Source organism: Aythya ferina, assembly GCF_964211825.1.
Source record: "Aythya ferina genome assembly, contig: HAP1_SCAFFOLD_1325, whole genome shotgun sequence".
In the NCBI taxonomy this organism is placed as follows: Eukaryota; Metazoa; Chordata; class Aves; order Anseriformes; family Anatidae; genus Aythya; species Aythya ferina.
The window spans coordinates 1-18,350 of NW_028180756.1; the positions used below are offsets into that span (position 1 = coordinate 1).

The 18,350-nt window shown below is 62.2% G+C and overlaps 2 protein-coding genes across 2 annotated transcripts; both read right to left on the minus strand.

Annotated features, from left to right (window-relative positions):
* Nucleotides 1-241: 241 nt before the first annotated feature.
* LOC311429534 (histone deacetylase 6-like) lies at nt 242-13,118 on the minus strand (the record flags this gene model as incomplete). The annotated part of the gene is made up of 21 exons (XM_084540621.1): nt 13,086-13,118; nt 12,424-12,542; nt 11,880-11,946; nt 11,717-11,762; nt 11,543-11,583; nt 10,222-10,328; nt 8,971-9,033; nt 8,587-8,655; nt 8,399-8,495; nt 7,610-7,675; nt 7,406-7,465; nt 6,442-6,531; nt 5,823-5,926; nt 5,567-5,631; nt 4,624-4,846; nt 3,758-3,886; nt 2,591-2,762; nt 1,528-1,661; nt 1,369-1,437; nt 480-669; nt 242-389 (listed from the first exon to the last, which is right to left on the minus strand). Coding segments are annotated over exons 4-21 (1,864 nt in total), but the record flags the coding sequence as incomplete, so codon positions are not given.
* Nucleotides 13,119-13,565: 447 nt separating this feature from the next.
* On the minus strand, nt 13,566-18,110 carry LOC311429535 (erythroid transcription factor-like; the record flags this gene model as incomplete). Its single annotated transcript, XM_084540622.1, is given in 9 exon segments — nt 13,566-14,031; nt 14,034-14,046; nt 14,145-14,270; nt 15,183-15,308; nt 15,310-15,328; nt 16,877-17,057; nt 17,981-18,037; nt 18,040-18,098; nt 18,100-18,110. Coding segments are annotated over 9 exon segments (1,041 nt in total). The 3' UTR covers nt 13,566-13,582.
* Nucleotides 18,111-18,350: the final 240 nt, after the last annotated feature.

Below are 18,350 nucleotides of genomic sequence, written 5' to 3' on the forward strand. Positions count from 1 at the left end.
GCCCTTAATCCCCCCTTAATCCCTCCAACCCCCCTAATCCGCCCTTAATCCCCCTTAATCCCCTCTAAACCCCCCCTAATCCGCCCTTAATCCCCCCTTAATCCCCTCTAAACCCCCCTAATCCGCCCTTAATCCCCCCTTAATCCCCTCTAAACCCCCCTAATCCGCCCTTAATCCCCCCTTAATCCCCTCCAAACCCCCTAATCCCCCCTTAATCCCCCCTAATCCCGCCTCCACTCACCTCCAGCACCAGCACCAGGCGCCCCCCCGCCAGCCCCCCCAGCAGGTGGGTGAGCAGCCCGAAGGTGGGGGGCGACACCGCGCACCCCCAGGGGGTCGCCCCGCGCCGCATCGAACCCGGCCGACACCAGCACCAGCTGTGGGGCGAACTTTTTTTTGGGGGGGGGGGGGGCAACGGGTTAATGAGGTTAATTACCAACTAATTAACCCCCCCCACGCTAACGAGGCCCCCCCCTCACCTGGCAGGCCACGGGAAGCACCAGGCGGGTGACGGCGGCCACGTAATCCGGGTCCCCGGCGCGTGGCCCCCCCCAGCCCACGTTGAGGGTGAAGCCGTGGCCCCGACCCCGGCCCCGGCGCCACGGGGCCCCCCCGGCCCCCCCCGGGAAGAAGGAGCCGTCGTGGCGGTGCAGGGAGATGTACAGCACGCTGCGGGGTGAAGGGGGGGCAGGGGGGTGATGAGAGACCCCCCCTAGGGAGGGTAGGGCACCAAGGACCCCCCCCAGAGGGCCCCAAAACCCATAAAGCCCCCCCAAACGCCCATAATCCCTCCCAAAATCCCATAATCCCCCTCTAAAACCCCTAATCCCACCTCAATACCCTGCTCCCTGCCCCGCCAGGACCCCCCAACCTATAACCCCCCCCCCAACGCCCATAATCCCTCCCAAACACCCATAATCCCCCTCCCAAACACCCATAATCCCCCTTGAACACCCATAATCCCACTCTATAACCCCTAATCCCACCCCAACACCTTGCTTCCTCCCCACCAGGACCCCCCCACCCTATAAATCCCCCCCAACGCCCATAATCCCTCCCAAACACCCATAATCCCCCTCCAAAACACCCATAATCCCACTCTGTAAACCCTAATCCCACCCCAACACCCTGTCCCTGTCCTGCCAGGACCCCCCCAACCTATAAACACCCCCCCAATGCCCATAATCCCTCCCAAACACCCATAATCCCCCTTAAACACCCATAATCCCCCTCCCAAACACACATAATCCCCCCTGAACACCCATAATCCCACTCTATAACCCCTAATCCCACCCCAACACCCCACTCCCCACCCATCCAGGGACCCCCCCCCACCCCTTTTTAACGTCTCCCCCCCAAAAAAAAAACCTGGGGTCGTCCTCAAAGATCTGCTGGGTGCCGTCCCCGTGGTGCACGTCCCAGTCCACAATCAGCACCCTGTGGTTCGCCTCGGTTCAGGGGGGGCCCTAAATCCCCCGGGGGGGGTTCTGGGGTGCCCCCACCCCTTTTTAAGCCCCCCCCCGGTACCTGAGGGCCCCCCCGGCCAGGCGCTGGGCGTGCCGGGCGGCCACGGCCACGTTGTTGAAGAGGCAGAAGCCCCCGGCGGCCCCGGGGCGAGCGTGGTGCCCGGGGGGGCGCACCACGGCCAGGGCGTTCTGCACCTGGGGGGGGCACAAATTTGGGGTAAGGGGGCAGTATGGGGTCGGTATGGGGTCTGTACAGGCCCCTAGAAACCCCCAGAGCCCCCACATCGCCCCCTACAGTCCCCCATAACCACATGTAGCCCCCCATACAGCCCCCCAGCCCCCTACACCCCCATGCAACCCCCCCCCAGCCCCCCATATCCCCTCCTACACCCCCCATACACCCCCCTATCCCTCCCCAACCCCCCAAATCCGCCCCAACCCCCCCCACATCCCCCCCATACACCCCCCATACCCCTCCATGCCCCCCCAACCCCCCAAATCCCCCAAAACCCCCCCAAATCCCTCCCAGCCCCCTCAAACCCCCCACAGCCCCCCTACACCCCCCAACCCCCCCAAATCCCCCTAAACCCCCCCCAAACCCCCTCAACCCCCCCAAATACCCCTAAACCCCCCCAAATCCCCCCAATATCCCCCCATACCCCCCCAAATCCCCTAACCCCCCCCAACCCCCTCCAAACCCCCCAAATCCCCCTAACCCCCCCCCAAACCCCCCCTACACCCCCCACATCCCCCACACACACCCCCCATACCCCCCAATATCCCCCCTACACCCCCAACCCACCCCCAAATCCCCCTAAAAACCACCCAAACCCCCCTCAACCCCCCCTAAATCCCCCCAAACGCCCCTCAACCCCCCCTAAATCCCCCCAACCCCCCAAATCCCCCCAAACCCCCCCTAAACCCCCCCAAACCCTCCAAATCCACCCCAACCCCCCCCAAGCCCCCCTACACCCCCCACATCCCCCCAATATCCCCCCATACCCCTCCCAAATCCCCCCTACCTCCCCCAAATCCCCCTAAACCCCCCCCAACACCCCCCAATTCCCCCCAAATCCCCCTCCAACCCCCCAATTCCCCCCAAATCCCCCCCGAGCCCCCCCTACCTGTCCCCGCAGCACGGCGGTGACGGCGGCGCAGGCGGTGCCGGCGGCCAGGCGGGCGCAGGCGTAGGAGCGGGGGCAGAAGAAGACGGAGTTGTAGCGGGCGGCCGCCCCCCGCAGCTCCCGCGGCCCCCCCAGCCCCGCCGTGGCCGCCAGCGCCGCCACGTGAGCCTTCCTGGGGGGTGGGGGGGAAAAAAACGGGGTGAAAAAAGGAGGAATTGGGGGCGGAGAGAGGAAACGGGGTGAAAAAAAGGAGGAATTGGGGGCGGAGAGGAAAAACGGGGTGAAAAAAGGAGGAATTGGGAGCGGAGAGGAAAAACGGGGTGAAAAGGGGAAGAGTTGGGGTTGGGGGGAGATAAGGGGGTGAAAAGGAGAGAAATTGGGGGCGGAGAGAAAAATCGGGGTGAAAAGGGGAGGAATTGGGGGCGGAGAGAGAAAACGGGGTGAAAAAAGGAGGAATTGGGAGCGGAGAGAGAAAACGGGGTGAAAAAAAGGAGGAATTGGGGGCGGAGAGGAAAAACGGGGTGAAAAAAGGAGGAATTGGGGGCAGAGAGAAAAACAACGAGGCGAAAAGGAGAGAAATTGGGGGCGGAGAGAAAAATGGGGTGAAAAGGGGAGGAATTGAGGGAGAAAAAATGGGGTGAAAACAGGAGAAGTTAGGGGTGAAAAGGAGAGAAAAATGGGGCGGAAAGGAGTGAAATTGGGTGTGGAGAGAAAAATGGGGTGAAAAGGAGAGAAATTGCGGGTGCGGAGAAAAACGGGGTGAAAAGGAGATAAACTGGGGGTGAAAAGGAGAGAGAAACGGTGAAAAGGAGAGAAATTGGGGGTGAAAAGGAGAGAAATTGGGGTGCAGAGAGAAAAATGGGGCGAAAAGGAGAGAAATCGGAGATGAAAAAGAGATAAAAACAGGGTGAAAAGGAGAGAGATTGGGGTTGGGGGGGATAAGGGGGTGAAAAGGAGAGAAACTGGGGGTGCGGAGAGAAAAACGGGGTGAAAAGGAGAGAAAAAACGGGGTGAAAAAGAGAGAAACTGGGGATGAAAAGGACAGAAAATCGGGGTGAAAAGGAGAGAAATTGGGGGTGCGGAGAGAAAAACGGTGCGAAAAGGAGGGAAATTGGGGTCGGGGGGGATAATGGGGTGGGGGGGGGATATTGGGGTGGGGGGGCTCACGTGTGGCAGGCGAGGAGCTGGGGGCGCCGTGCGGGGCGGGCGGGGAGGTGGAGGCAGCGCCGGGCCAGGCCCAGGTCCCGCAGGCGCTGCAGCACCCGCGCCACCCGCTGAGGGGCCTCGGGGTGCTGGCTGCGAGGGGGGGGGCGGGGGGGGCATGGTCAGCACCCCCCCTACACCCCCACCCCCCCGGTATAGAAATTGGGGGGGGGGGTCGGGTTGTTATGTAGTGGGATGAGAGGAAACCCCAATGGTTTGTGTGGACGGGAAGGGGGCAAAATGGGGAGTGCCCCCACCCCAAATGGGCATGGAGACCCCCCCCACATGTTGGGGAGTGCTCCCCCTAAATATCCAGGACCCCCCCCAAAAAACTCTATGCCCCCACCATGCCCTGCGCCCCCCCAAAATATCCAGGACCCCCCCCAAATACCCAGAGCCCCCCCAAATACCCAGCGCCCCCCCACCATGCCCAGTGGCCCCCCCACTATGTCCAGCCCCCCCCCAAATATCCAGGACACCCCCCCAAATACCCAGTGCCCCCCCCCCACACCAGCACCCCCCCCATGATGGCCACCAGCCCCCCCTCCCATTCCCAGTACCCCCCCCAAACACCCAGAACCCCCCCCAATGCCCAGCACCCCCCCAATAAATACCCAGCACCCCCCCAAATACCCAGTGCCCTCCCCATAATGGCCACCAGCCCCCCTCCCATGTTCAGTCCCCCCCACAAATACCCAGTGCCCCCCCCAATGCCCAGCACCCCCCAATAAATATCCAGTACCCCCCCAAATACCCAGTGACCCCCCCTGCCATGTCCAATGCCCCCCCCCGCCATGCCCAGACCCCCCCCCCTCAGTGCCCCCCCTGACCTGTCCCAGGGGTTGCAGTGCTCCTCCATCCTCTCGTCGTACAGCAGCCCCGTGCGGGTGGTGGGGGGCTGCCCCTCACCCCCCCCCGGCGGCTCCAAGGGGGGGTCGGGGTCATCGTCGCTCTCCGAGCCCTCGTCGCCCCCCGGGGTCTCCTCCTCGTCCTCCAGCTCCTCGCGCTCTTCCTCACCCTCCTCATCCTCCGGCTCATCCTCCACATCCGGCTCTGGGGGGGGGGGGGGGGGGGCAAACTTAGGCTCTCAAAATGGCTACCCTAGCAACCAAGATGGCCACCATAACAACCAAGATGGCCTCCCTAGCTACCAAGATGGCCACTTAGCAACCAAGATGGCCTCCCTAGCAACCAACATGGCCGCCCTAGCTACCAAGATGGCCTCCCTAGCGACCAAAATGGCCTCCCTAGCTACCAAGATGGCCTCCCCAGCAACCAACATGGCCACTTAGCAACCAAGATGGCCTCCCTAGCAACCAACATGGCCGCCCTAGCTACCAAGATGGCCGCTTAGCAACCAAGATGGCCTCCCTAGCAACCAAGATGGCCTCCCTAGCTACCAAGATGGCCGCTTAGCAACCAAGATGGCCTCCCTAGCTACCAAGATGGCCTCCCTAGCTACCAAGATGGCCTCCCTAGCAACCAAGATGGCCTCCCTAGCAACCAAGATGGCCACTTAGCAACCAAGATGGCCTCCCTAGCAACCAAGATGGCCACTTAGCAACCAAGATGGCCACTTAGCAACCAAGATGGCCGCCCTAGCGACCCAAGGGGCACCCTAGCAACCAGGCCTGCAGAATTCCTCAAACCCTCCCGGGGGGGAGTTGGGGCCCCCTAAAAGCCCCCCAACAATATTTTGGGGGCATTAAAAGGCACCCCCAGTGTTTTTTTGGGGCTGTTTAGGGTTTTTTTCCCCACTTTTTCTGGACTCACCGCAGCGCAGGCCGCTCCAGTACTTGCGGTAGGTCTCTAAGGTGCGGGCGATGCTGCCCAGGCCGCTGTGGGAGGAGGGGTGGGGAAAGTTGTGTTAGGGGGGGGTACCCTAAAACTTCCCTGACCCCCCCAAGCCCCCCCTGACCCCCTCAACCTCCCCAAATTACCCCCAAACCCCTCCAGCCCCCCAAACCCCAAAACCGCCCCAAAACGCCCTTACCCCCCCCCCTCTCCCCACCCAGCTCCCCCCCCTCACCTGGGGGTGGGGGTCATGGGCCCGGGGGGGTCCCCGGGGTCCCCCAGCAGCGTGCGCAGGATGGCGCTGAGCCCCCCCGGCACCGCTCCCGCCTGGGACCCCCCCTGTGGGGAGAGGGGGGGGTGGGGGGCGTCAGGGGGGTCCCTATGGACCCTGCGCTCCCCCCAACACCCCCTAATGCTCCGGGACACCTCCTGTAGTGCCCCTATACCCCCCCCAACCATAAATCGCCCCCCCCTCACCCCTTTTAACACCCCCCACACACCCCCTATAGCCCCCATACCCCCCCTATACCCCTCCTACCGCCCCCAAACCCCTTATACCTCCCCTATAAGTACCCCACGGAGCCTCCCAGCACCATGAAGCCCCCCCAGGGGGGATTGTGAGCTCCCCCCCGCCCCCCAACCCGCTGTGATTCCCCTACAGACCCTATAGCCCCCCCCCGACATCCCCTATACAGCCCCTATAGCACCCACAGACACCCCAAAGCTCACGTGCGGCGCCCCTATAAAGCGTGGCGGGCGGGGTGGCCCCCATAGGTCCCCCAAATGGCACGTGCTCCCCCCCCCAGACCCCCCCGGGAGCCCCTATAGGGCCTATAGGGGCTATAGGGTCTTACCTGGAGGGCGAGGAGCAGGCACCCCCCCGCCAGCGCGGCCAGCAGGTGGGTCAGCAGCGCGATGCCGTCGGGGGAGACCCCCACGCGGCCCTGGGGGGCACCTATAGCACCAGGGAGGGGGGCACGGACCCCCCCTCAGGGCCCCTATAGTGGGACCCTATAGGGTCCTACAGGGACGCTCACCCCCCCACCCCAAACACCCGCTGTACCAGCCCAGGAAGCTCCGTACGTCCCCTAAAGCACCCCAAAAAGGCCATATGGATTCTATACCTCCCCCCCCAGCCCCTAAACCACCCCAAAAGAGCCCATATGGCCCCTATACCTCCCCCCACAGCCCCTAAACCACCCCAATAAAGCCCATACGGCCTTTTTACCCCTACATACACCCCTTTAAGCACCCCAGAGGGATCTATAGGGTCTCCATACCACTCTATAGCTATCTATAGGGTCTCTATACCACCCCAGAAATATCTATAGGATCTCCACACCACCCCGGAGAGATCTATAGGATCTCTATACCACCCCAGAGCAATCTATAGGGTCTCTACACCACCCCAAGGGGACCTATAGAATTTCTGTACCACCCCAAGGGGATCTATAGGGTCTCTATACCACCCCAGAAATATCTATAGGGTCTCCACACCACCCCAGAGCGATCTATAGGGTCTCTATACCACCCCAGAGTAATCTATAGGATCTCTATACCACCCCAGAGGTAGCTATAGGGTCTCCACACCACCCCAAAGGGATCTATAGGGTCTCTACACCACCCCAAAAGCATCTATAGGGTCTCTATACCACCCCAGAACGCCCCATAGGCTCCCCACACCCCCCCAGAAAGACACGAGAGGGGACCCCACGGTGCCCCAACCCCCCCAACCCCCCCTCCATGCCCCTGGCCCCTATATCCCCCCCCTATACCCCCCACCCTATATCCCCCCTCCCCTATATCCCCCCCCATTACCTCCGGGTCCCCCAGGGCGGCGTCGACGGCGGCGTTGACCAGGACGAGCTGGGGCTGGAACTGGGGGGGGGGGGGGGGGCCACATCTGCATGGCCGAACCCCCCCAAAAACCCCCCGGGACCCCCCCTAAACCCCTTGGGACCCCCCCAAGACCCCCAGGACCCCCAAAAAACCCCAAAACCCCCCCCAAAAAACCCCCCTCACCTCCAGGGCGATGGGCAGCAGGAGCTGGAGGAACGCGGCCGCGTAGTCGCCGTCGGTCGGGCCGGGCTGGGGGGGGGGGGCACTGTCAGTCCCCTATAGAGCCCCCCCAACCCCTATAGAGCCCCCCAACCCCTATAGAACCCCCTATAGAATGTTTCTACCCCTATAAAAACCCCTATAGCATGCTCCCACCCCTATAGAAACCCCCTATAGGATGTTCTCACCCTATAAAACCCCCTATAGAATGCTCCTGCCCCTATAGAAAGCCCTATAGGATGTTCCTGCCCCTATAGAACCCCCTATAGAGTGTTTCTACCCCTATAAAAACCCCTATAGGATGCTTTCACCCACATAGAAGCCCCTATAGAATGTTCTTGCCCCTATATAACCGGCTATAGAATGTTCCTGCCCCCATAAGAACCCCTATAGGATGCTCCCACCCCCATAGAAACCCCCTATAGAACGTATATAACGTTTCTGTCCCTATAGAAACTCCTATAAAATGTTCCCACCCCTATAGAAACCCCTATAAAACATTTCTTCCCCCATAAGAACCCCTATAGGATGTTCCCAACCCTATAGAAACCCCTATAGGATGCTCCTGCCCCTATAGAACCCCCTATAGAACGTTTCTACCCCTATAAAAACCCCTATAGGATGCTCCCACCCCTATAGAACCCCTATAGGATGCTCCTCCCACCCCTATAGCACCCCCCCGGTCCCCTATAGGCGCTATAGGGTCTCTATAGCCCCCCCAGAGCCCCCCCCCGTCCCCTATAGGATCCATACCTCCTCCCAGCGCAGCTCGACGGTGAAGCCCTCGCCCCGGCCGGTGCCGACGCTGGGGGGGGGCTCCGAGCCCCAGTGCACCCCAAAATAGAGAATGCTATAGGGTGGGGGGGGGGGGGGTGGTGAGGGTGGGGGGGGGGGTTACTGGGAGCCCCCCCCCAGTGCTCCCAGTGCTCCCAGTAACCCACCTGGGGTCGTCCTGGAACAGGCGGGGGGTGGGGCGGCCGGGCGGCGCGCACCAATCCACGATGAGGACGCTGAAATTTGGGGGGGGGGGGGGGGTAAAAAGGGGGTAAAAAAGGGGGGGGGCGGCACCCCCAGTGTCACCCCCCCGACCCCATAACCCCCCAAGGAGCCTCCCCTATATCCCCTATAGCCCTATAACCCCCCCATAACCCCCCCTCACCCCAAACTGCCCCCCCCAGGACCCCCCCTCACCCCATACCCCCCCATATCCCCCATACCCTCCCTATATCCCCCCCAGGACCCCCACATCCCCCATACCCCCCCCCCCAGGACCCCCCCTCACCCCATACGTCCCCCATACCCCCCCCCAGGACCCCCCCCCTCACCGCTGCACCCCTGGGTGCTTCTGGGCCACCCGGGCTGCGATGGCGACAGCATCCACGGGGGGGCTGTGGGGGAGATCGGCACCCTATAGAGACCCTATAGCGCCTATAGAGACCCTATAGGGCCCCTATGGCACCCTATAGACACACTATGCACCCTATAGAGGCCCTATGGAGACCCTATGGGCCCTATAGAGATCCTATAGTGCTCTATAGAGACCCTATAGTGGCCGTATGTACCCTATAGCACCCTATAGAGACCCTATGGCACTCTATAGAAACTCTACGCACCCTATAGAGACTTCGTAGCACCCTATAGAGACCCTATAGTGCCCAATAGAGACCCTCTGGCGACTCTATGTACCCTATAGAGACCCTATAGCGCCTATAGAGACCCTATAGGGCCCCTATGGCACCCTATAGACACACTATGCACCCTATAGAGGCCCTATGGAGACCCTATGGGCCCTATAGAGATCCTATAGTGCCCTATAGTGACCCTATAGAGGCCGTATGTACCCTATAGCACCCTATAGAGACCCTATGGCACCCTACAGAAACTCTATGCACCCTATAGAGACTTCGTAGCACCCTATAGAGACCCTATAGTGCCCAACAGAGACCCTCTGAAGACCCTATGTACCCTATAGAGACCCTATAGTGCCCTATAGAGACTCTATAGGGCTCTATAGAGACCCTATGGAGACCCTATATACCCTATAAAGACCCTATAGAGCCCTATAGAGATCCTATGTACCCTATAGAGATCTTATAGCTCCCTATAGAGACCCTATGGAGACCCTATGTAACCTATAGAGACCCTCTAGGCACCCAATAGAGACCATATAGCACTCTACAGAGACCCTATAGCGCCCTATAGACACCCTATGCACCCTATAGAGACCCTATGGCACCCTACAGACACTATACGCACTCTATAAAGACCCTACAGCACCCTATGGAGACCCTACGTACCCTACAGAGACCCTATGGAGACCCTATGTACCCCATAGAGACCCTATAGTGCCCTATAGACACCCTATGCACCCTATAGAGACCCTATAGACCCCTATAGGTGCATTTTAACCCCCCATACAGACCCCATATCACCCTATAGAGCCTTCCTGGCTCCCCCTAACCACCCCACACCGCCCTATAAAGACCTTATGGTGCCCTATAGGGACCTTACACCACCTCACCCCCCCCCCCACGGCCCCTATAGCCCCCCCCCAGCCCCGATAGCCCCCCAGGTACCTATAGGATCCATAGGGGGGCAGCAGCGCCAGCCCGTTGCGGACGTCCCCGCTCAGCGCCCGGCCCAGCAGCGCCAGCAGCGACCCCACAGCCCGGCGGGAGGGGTCCTGGGGGGGGGGCACATATATAGGGGACCCCCCCGGGACCCCCCCACAACCCCCAGTTTCTATAGGGACCCTTTAACCCCCCCCCAGAGACCCTATAGAGCCCACCCGCAGCTCCTCGGGGACCCCCTTGGGACACACGGACCCCCCCCCATAACCCCCCTGGGACCCTATAGACCCCCCCCAAAACCAGAGACCCCCCCCCCGGGACCCTATACAACCCCCAGGGACCCTATAGAAACCCCCCCGGACCCAGAGACCCCATAGGAACCCTATAGACCCCCCCCAACCCCCCTAAGCCCAATTTAGGGATCCTATAGACCCCCCCTAAACACCCTGGGACCCTATAGACCCCCCCCAAATCCCTTGGGGACCCTATAGACCCCCCCAAAATACCCTAGGGACCCTATAGACCCCCCCCAAATACCCTGGGACCCCATAGACCCCCCCAAATCCCTTGGGGACCCTATAGACCCCCCCCAAATCCCCTGGGGACCCTATAGACCCCCCCCAAATCCCCCAGGACCCTATAGACCCCCCCCAAAATCCCCCAGGACCCCATAGACCCCCCCCAAAGCCCCCCTGGACCCACCGGGTGCTGGGGGGGGGGCGGCGCCCCCCCGGCTCCGCTCGTCCTCGGGGCTGGGGGACCCCAAAACAGCCTCAGAGACCCCCCCCCAAATCCCCTCGGCCTCTTCACCCCCCCCCATGCCCCCCCCCAAACCCCCCCAAATTCCCACCCCCCCCAAAAAAACCCCTAAATCCCCCCAAATGCCCCCCAACCCCCACCAAATTCCCCCCAACCCCCCCCAAAATCCTATCTTATCCCCACCAACGCCCCCCAAAAACCCTAAATCCCCCAAATCCCCCCAAAAAGCCCCCCAACCCCTCCAAAATCCCCCCCAACCCCCCCCAAAAAACCTAAATCCCCCTAAATCCCCCCCATATGCCCCCAACCCCCCCAAAAAAACCCTAAATCCCCCCAAATCCCCCCAACCCCCCCCCAAATCCCTTCACATCCCCCAACCCCCCCCAAAAAACCCTAAATCCCCCCAAATCCCCCCAAATCCCCTCTTATCCCCCCCCCCAAAAAAACCCCTAAATCCCCCCAAATCCCCCCAAAACCCCGCAAATCCCCCCTAATCCCCCCAACCCCCCAAAAAAAAAACCCTAAATCCCCCCAAACCCCCCCAAACCCCCCCCCCAAAAGCCCCCACCTGGGCACCAGCAGCAGCTCCTCGTCGGTGGCCGCCCGGCCCTAAAACCACAGCGCGTGAGGACCCCCCCCCATAAAAAAACACCCTCGGGGGGGGGGGGGGCCAGATTTGGGGGACCCCAAAAATTTGGGGAAACCCCCCCAAAAATTCGGGGACCCCCCCCCAAAATCTCACCTCCACGCGCACGCAGCGCTGAGCCAGCTCCGTCCATGGGGCATCCCTGGGGGGGGGGGCACGGTTTTGGGGTCTTTTTCTCTATAGGGGATGCCCCCCCCCTCTATAGGGTTAGGGGGTGCCCCCCACCGTTTTTTGGGGTGCCCCCCCCCAAATTTCTCACCTCTCGCCCGGCTCCTCGGCCTGCACCAGCCCCGTCCCCGTGGGGCCGCCGCCTCCGCGCCCAGCTCCTGCCATGTGTGGGGGGGGAAATTTTAGGGTGGGGGTCCCAAAAAGGGGGTGGGGGGCTTGGGGTGATGCCCCCCCAACCCCCCCGACCCCATTTTTTAGGGCTCGACCCAGGGGTTATGGGATTTAGGGGGAAAGACCCAGATCTGGGTGCCCCCCCCAAGCCCCCCCCCCCACAAATAGACCCCAAAGACCCCAGACCCCCCCCAGAGACCCCAGACCCCCCCAAAGACCCCAGACCCCCCAAAGTGACCCCAAAATCCACCGCCCCCCCCCAAGGACCCCCTAACCCCCCAGAAAAGGGACCCAAAAGAGCCCAGAGCCCCTCCCCAAGACCCAAAACCCCCCAAAATGACCCCAAAATCCACAGCCCCTCCCCCAAGGACCCCATAACCCCCCCCAAAAGAGACCCCAGCCCCCCCCAGTGTTCCCCCTCCCCCCTGGGGAACCCCCAAGCCCCGCCCCCAAGCCCCGCCTACCAGGTGCTGAAGCTCCGCCTCCAGCCCCTCCGCCGGCTGCGGGCCCGGCCCCGCCTCTTGGCCTCGGGGAGCCCCCCCCGCTGGGGGGGGGCGCGGCGCCCCGCCCGGCCTGGGCGGAGCTTCGTCAGGCCCCGCCCACTGCCCTTAAGCCCCGCCCACCGCCTTCAAGTCCCGCCCATCGCCATTAGGCCCCGCCCTCTGCCCTCAACCCCCACCCACAAGCCTCAAACCACTGCCAGCTGCCCTTAAAGCCCCGCCCACAAGCCTCAAACCACGCCCACCGCCCTCAAAGTCCCGCCCACAAGCCTCAAACAGCAGACAGCAGCCCTTAAAGCCCCGCCCACTGCCCTCAAGCCCCGCCCACCATCTTTAGGCCACACCCACTAGTTCTAGACTCCGCCCACCTCACCCTCCCCTGCTGCCTTCAAGCCTCGCCCCCATCCACAAATCCCCGCCCACCGCCTCCGAGCCCCGCCCACCCCCGCCAGGCCCCGCCCACCCCCTTGACCCCCACCAGCCACCTCCAAACCCCACCCACCACACACAGACCACGCCCCTTCCCCCAAGCCCTGCCCACCCCCGCCAACCCCCGCCCACCCCCCTAAACCACGCCCACCCCCCCACACCCCCCGCTCGGCCCCGCCCCTCCTCACCATGGCAACCGGGGGCGGGGCTCTAGCGCCGCGCGGGGGGGGGGCCTGAGGGGGGCAACGGGTTAGGGAGGGGCGGGGGAGGGGCACGGGGGGGGTTTAACGGGGGGGGGGGGAGCCGGGGGCGCGGGGGGGGCTCCGGGGGGGCGGAGAAACCGGGGGGGGCGGGGGAAACGGGGGGGGGGGGCCGGGGGCCGGAGCGGCCGCGCTCACCTGCAGCCCCGTGCGCCGCTGCCGCCGGGCGCGCACTGATGACGTCACGGCCGGCGCGACGCGCGGTTGGGTGTGGTTAAAGGGTGGGCGGGGCTAGCAGCGGGGCGCCGCCAATAGCGGGGCGTGGTTGTTCCGCCATGTTGGGTGCGGCGCGCTGGGCGCCGCCATCTTGGGCGTGCCGCGGTGGGCGCCGCCATGTTGGGCGTGCCCTGCTGGGCGCCGCCATCTTGGAAGGGACTAGAGGCGCATTATAGGGGGGGAAACCGGGGGGGGCCGGGTTTTGGGGCCCCCCCTTTTTACTGGGGGGGGCTCAAAGCCCCCCAGGGACGTCGCCCACCGCCCCCCCACCCCAAAAACCACACAAGAAGCGTTTCAGCAGCACCGTTTGCCGTAAAAACTGTATTTTGGGGGGCTCCCCCCCCCCCCCCATTTTTCAAATCTGGGGGCTCAGGCCCTGGGGGGGGGGCCCTGGGGCGGTGGGGGGGGCCCATAGGCAGCCGCCGGCCCCCCCAAAACGGCCCGGGGGGGGTGAAGGGAAGAAAATGCCCCGAAAGCACCACGGGGCTGAGGCGTAGAGGGCGGCCGGGTCTTCTGGGGGGGGGGCAGGGGGGGCTAATCCGGGTTCCGTGCCCCCCCCCCCCCGCCATGGCTGCCATCCCGGAGCCCCCCCCGGAGCCCCCCCGGCGTTTTTTGGCCTTGGCCGAGACCTTGCGGTTGCGGGTCTGGATGCCGTCCTTGCGCATGTCAGGGGGCGGTTTACCTGCAAAAATAACCCCGGGGGGGGGCAAAAAATTAGTGAGATTAGGGAGAAAGGGGGTGTTTTTTTTTTTTTGGGGGGGTCCCGGGGGGGTAACTCACGCGGTGCAGCTTGTAGTAGAGGCCGCAGGCGTTGCAGACGGGGTCCCCGCGGGGGCTGCGGCGCCACAGGGTGGTGGTGCTGGTCTGGCAGTTGCTGCACACGGTGCCCGCCCGCTTGCTGACCAGCTGGGGGAGGGGGGGGGATTAAGGGGGATTAAGGGGGAGGGGGGGTTAGGGGGGGATGGGGGGTGATGGGGAGGGCCGGGGAGGGATTAAAGGGGGGTGGGAGGGCGGCGAAGGGGGCTGGAGGAGGGATTAGGGGGGATTAGGGGGATTAAGGGGGGCTGGAAGAGGGATTATGGGGGATTAGGGGGATTAAGGGGGGCTGGGAGGGGATTAAGGGGGATTAAGGGGGGCTGGGAGGGCAGCAAAGGGGGCTGGAGGAGGGATTATGGGGGATTAAGGGGATTAAGAGGGACTGGGAGGGGATTAAGGGGGCCTGGAGGAGGGATTATGGGGGGTTAAGGGGATTAAGAGGGACTGGGAGGGGATTAAGGGGGACTGGAGGAGGGATTATGGGGGATTATGGGGATTAAGGGGGACTGGGAGGGGATTAAGGGGGATTAAGGGGGGCTGGGAGGGCAGCAAAGGGGGCTGGAGGAGGGATTATGGGGTATTAGGGGATTAAAGGGGGCTAGGAGGGGATTTAAGGGGGACTGGAGAAGGGATTATGGGTGATTAGGGGTGTCTAGGGTAGGGATTAAAGGGGATTAAGGGATTAAGGGGATTAGGAGGGTTTGGGAAGGAATTATTGGTATTGGGGGGCATTAGGGGGGTCTGTGGAAGGGACTGGGGGGGATTGGGGGCGTCTGGAGAAGGGATTAGGGGGGATTAGGGTGTCTGGGGTAGGGGATTAAAGGGGATTAAGGGGGATTTGGCGGGATTAGGGAGCTCTTGGGAAGGAATTATTGGTATTGGGGGGCATTAGGGGGGTCTGGGGAAGGGATTGGGGGGGATTGGGGGCGTCTGGGGAAGGATTAAGCGGGATTAAGTGGGATTAAGAGGGATTAGGGGGGATTAGGGGGATTAGGGGCTCACCAGGCGCTTTTTGGGGCGGATTAGGGGCCGGTTGTGGCCGTTGAGGCGGTGGTAGAGCCCGCAGGCGTTGCACAGGTAGTGCCCGGTCCCGTCCCGCCGCCACAGCGGCGTCGCCGTCGCCCCGCAGGTTGACGCACCGCGTGCCTCTGCCCAGTATAAACCAGTACAAACCAGTATATGAACCAGTATGAACCAGTATGGACCATTACGGATCCCTTTGGACCCCTATAAGTCTATACAGGCTGGCACAGATGTGTCCCTGCAGCGTGCGGCCACACTGTGCTCGCTTCTCTGCCCAGTATGGACCAGTATAGACCAGTAAGGACCGGTATACACCACTATAACCAGTATAGGCCAATACAGACCAGTACGGACCAGTATAAACCAGTACAGACCCGTGTAGGTCTACACAGGCTGGCACAGATGCCTCCCCGCAGTGTGTGGCCTCATGGTTTGCACTCATTTCTCTGCCCAGTATGGACCAGTATAGACCAGTAAGAACCAGTATACACCACTATAAACCAGTATAAGCCAATACAGACCAGTACGGACCAGTATAAACCAGTACAGACCCCTGTAAATCTACAAAGGCTGGCACCTCCACCTCCCTGCTGGGAACAGCACACGCACCAGTACCCACCAGTATGTACCAGTAAGCATGCCAACAAGCCCCAGTACACACCAGTTTACCCCCAGTCCATCCCAGTACGCACTAACCTGCAGCACCATGCGCCCCAGTACGCCCCAGTGCCCACCAGTACCCCCCAGTGCCCTCCCAGTGCCCACCAGTACCCCCCAGTACATCCCAGTAGCCTCCCAGTGCCACCCAGCCCCCTCCCATTAGCCCCCAGTGCCCTCCCAGTAGCCTCCCAGTGCCCACCAGTACCCTCCCAGTGCCCACCCAGAACCCACCAGTACCACCCAGTGCCTGCCAGTAGCCTCCCAGTGCCCACCAGTACCCCCCCAGTGCCCCCCAGAACCCACCAGTACCACCCAGTGCCTCCCAGTGCCCTCCCATTAGCCCCCAGTGCCCACCAGTACCCCCCAGTACCCTCCCAGTGCCCTCCCATTAGCCCCCAGTGCCCTCACAGTAGCCTCCCAGTGCCCACCAATACCCTCCCATTAGCCCCCAGTGCCTCCCATTAGCCCCCAGTGCCCTCCCAGTAGCTCCCCAGTGCCCTCCCAGTGCCCACCAGTACCCTCCCATTAGCCCCCAGTGCCCTCCCAGTAGCCTCCCAGTGCCCACCAGTACCCCCCAGTGTTCCCCCATTAGCCCCAGTGCCCTCCCAGTGCCTCCCAGTCCCTTCCCATTATCCCCCAGTGCCCTCCCAGTAGCCTCCCAGTACCCCCAGTGCTCCCCCAGTGCCCACCAGTACCACCCCAGTGCCCCCCAGCCCCCTCCCATTAGCCCCCAGTGCCCTCCCAGTGCCCACCAGTTCCCCTCTGTTAGCTCCCAGTGCCCCCCAGCCCCCTCCCAGTAGCCCCCCAGTGCCTCCCAGTGCCCACCAGTACCCTCCCATTAGCCCCCAGTGCCCTCCCAGTGCCCACCAGTTCCCCCCAGTGCCCTCCTGTTAGCTCCCGGTGCCTCCCAGTGCCCCCCAGCCCCCTCCCATTAGCCCCCAGTGCCCCCCCAGTGCCCTCCCAGTGCCTCCCAGTATCCCCCCAGTGCCTCCCAGTATCCCCCAGTGACTCACCCGCAGGGCGGGGGGGTGGCGATGGCGCTGGGGGGCAGGAGGGGCCCCGGGGGGGGGGGGCTGCCCCGGGGGGGCTGCAGCAGCTCCAGGAAGCGGGGGGGGTCGGCGGGGGCGGGGGGGGACACCCAGGGGGGGGCCCCCAGGGACCCCCCCTCTGCCCAGGGCACCAGGGACAGGCGGCCTGGGGGGGGGCACAAAAAAATGGGGGGGGGGGGGGCAGAAATTAGAAGGGGGGGGCATAAAATTAAAAGGGGGGGGCACAAAATTAAAGGGGTGGGGCACAAAATTAAAAGGGGGGGGCACAAAATTAAAAGGGGGGGGCACAAAATTAAAAGGGGGGGGCAAAATAGTAAAAGGGGGGGGCAGAAAATTTAAAGGGGGGGTAAAAAATTAAAAAGGGGGGGGACAAAATTAAAAAGAAGGGGAAAAAATTAAAAGGGGGGGCCCAAAAAATTAAAAGGGGGGGTAAAATATTAAAAGGGGGGGGCAAAAAATTAAAAGGGGGGGCAAAAAACTAAAGGGGGGGCCAAAAACTTAAAGGGGGGGCACAAAAAATTAGAAGGGGGGGTAAAAAATTAAAAGGGGGGGGTAAAAAATTAAAGGGGGGGGTAAAAAATTAAAAGGGGGGGGCCAAAAAATTAAAAGGGGGTAAAAATTAAAGGGGGGGTAAAAAATTAAAAGGGGGGGGTAAAAAATTAAAAGGGGGGCCAAAAAAATTAAAAGGGGGGGTAAAAAGTTAAAAAGGGGGGGGGAATTAAAAAGGGGGGCCAAAAAATAAAAGGTGGGGTAAAAAACTTAAAGGGGGGGCATAAAATTAAAAGGGGGGGGCACAAAATTAAAAGGGGGGTCAGGAAGTTTTTTGGGGGGGTCAGGATTTTTAAGGGGGGGTCAGGAGTTTTTTTTGGGGACTCGTTTTTTTTTGGGGGGGTCAGGAATTTTTTTGGGGGGTCAGGATTTTTTGGGGGGGGCTCAAAATTTTTTTTGGGGGGTCAGAATTATTTTTGGGATCAGGATTTTTTTTTGGGGGGGTCAGGAATTTGGGGAGGGGCTCAGGAATTATTTTTGGGATCAGGATTTTTTTTTGGGGGGGGGTCCCGGCCTTACCTGTGTGGGTGTAGGGAGCCAGCAGCCCCCCCCCCTCCGTCGCGTCGCCCCCCCCAGCCCCAAAAAGGCTCCGGCCTCATCGGCAAACTGGGGGGGGGCCCCCTCCGGCCCCCCCAGCCACGAACTCCATGGGGGGCGCGCGGGGGCCTGCAGGGAGATAAAAAAACAGGGGGGGGGGCACCGTTAGCACCTAAGGGTGCCCCCCCGGATTAAAAAACCCCAAATTTTTTCCGGGGGGGGGGGCACTGACCTGCACCGTGTCGCCGCGGTCGGACGGATGGAGCGGCCCCTCCCTTGGGGAGGGGCTGGGGGCCCCCCCCTTTTTTTTTTTAATTTTTTTTGGGGGGGGGGAGGATGCTTGAGGCCTCCT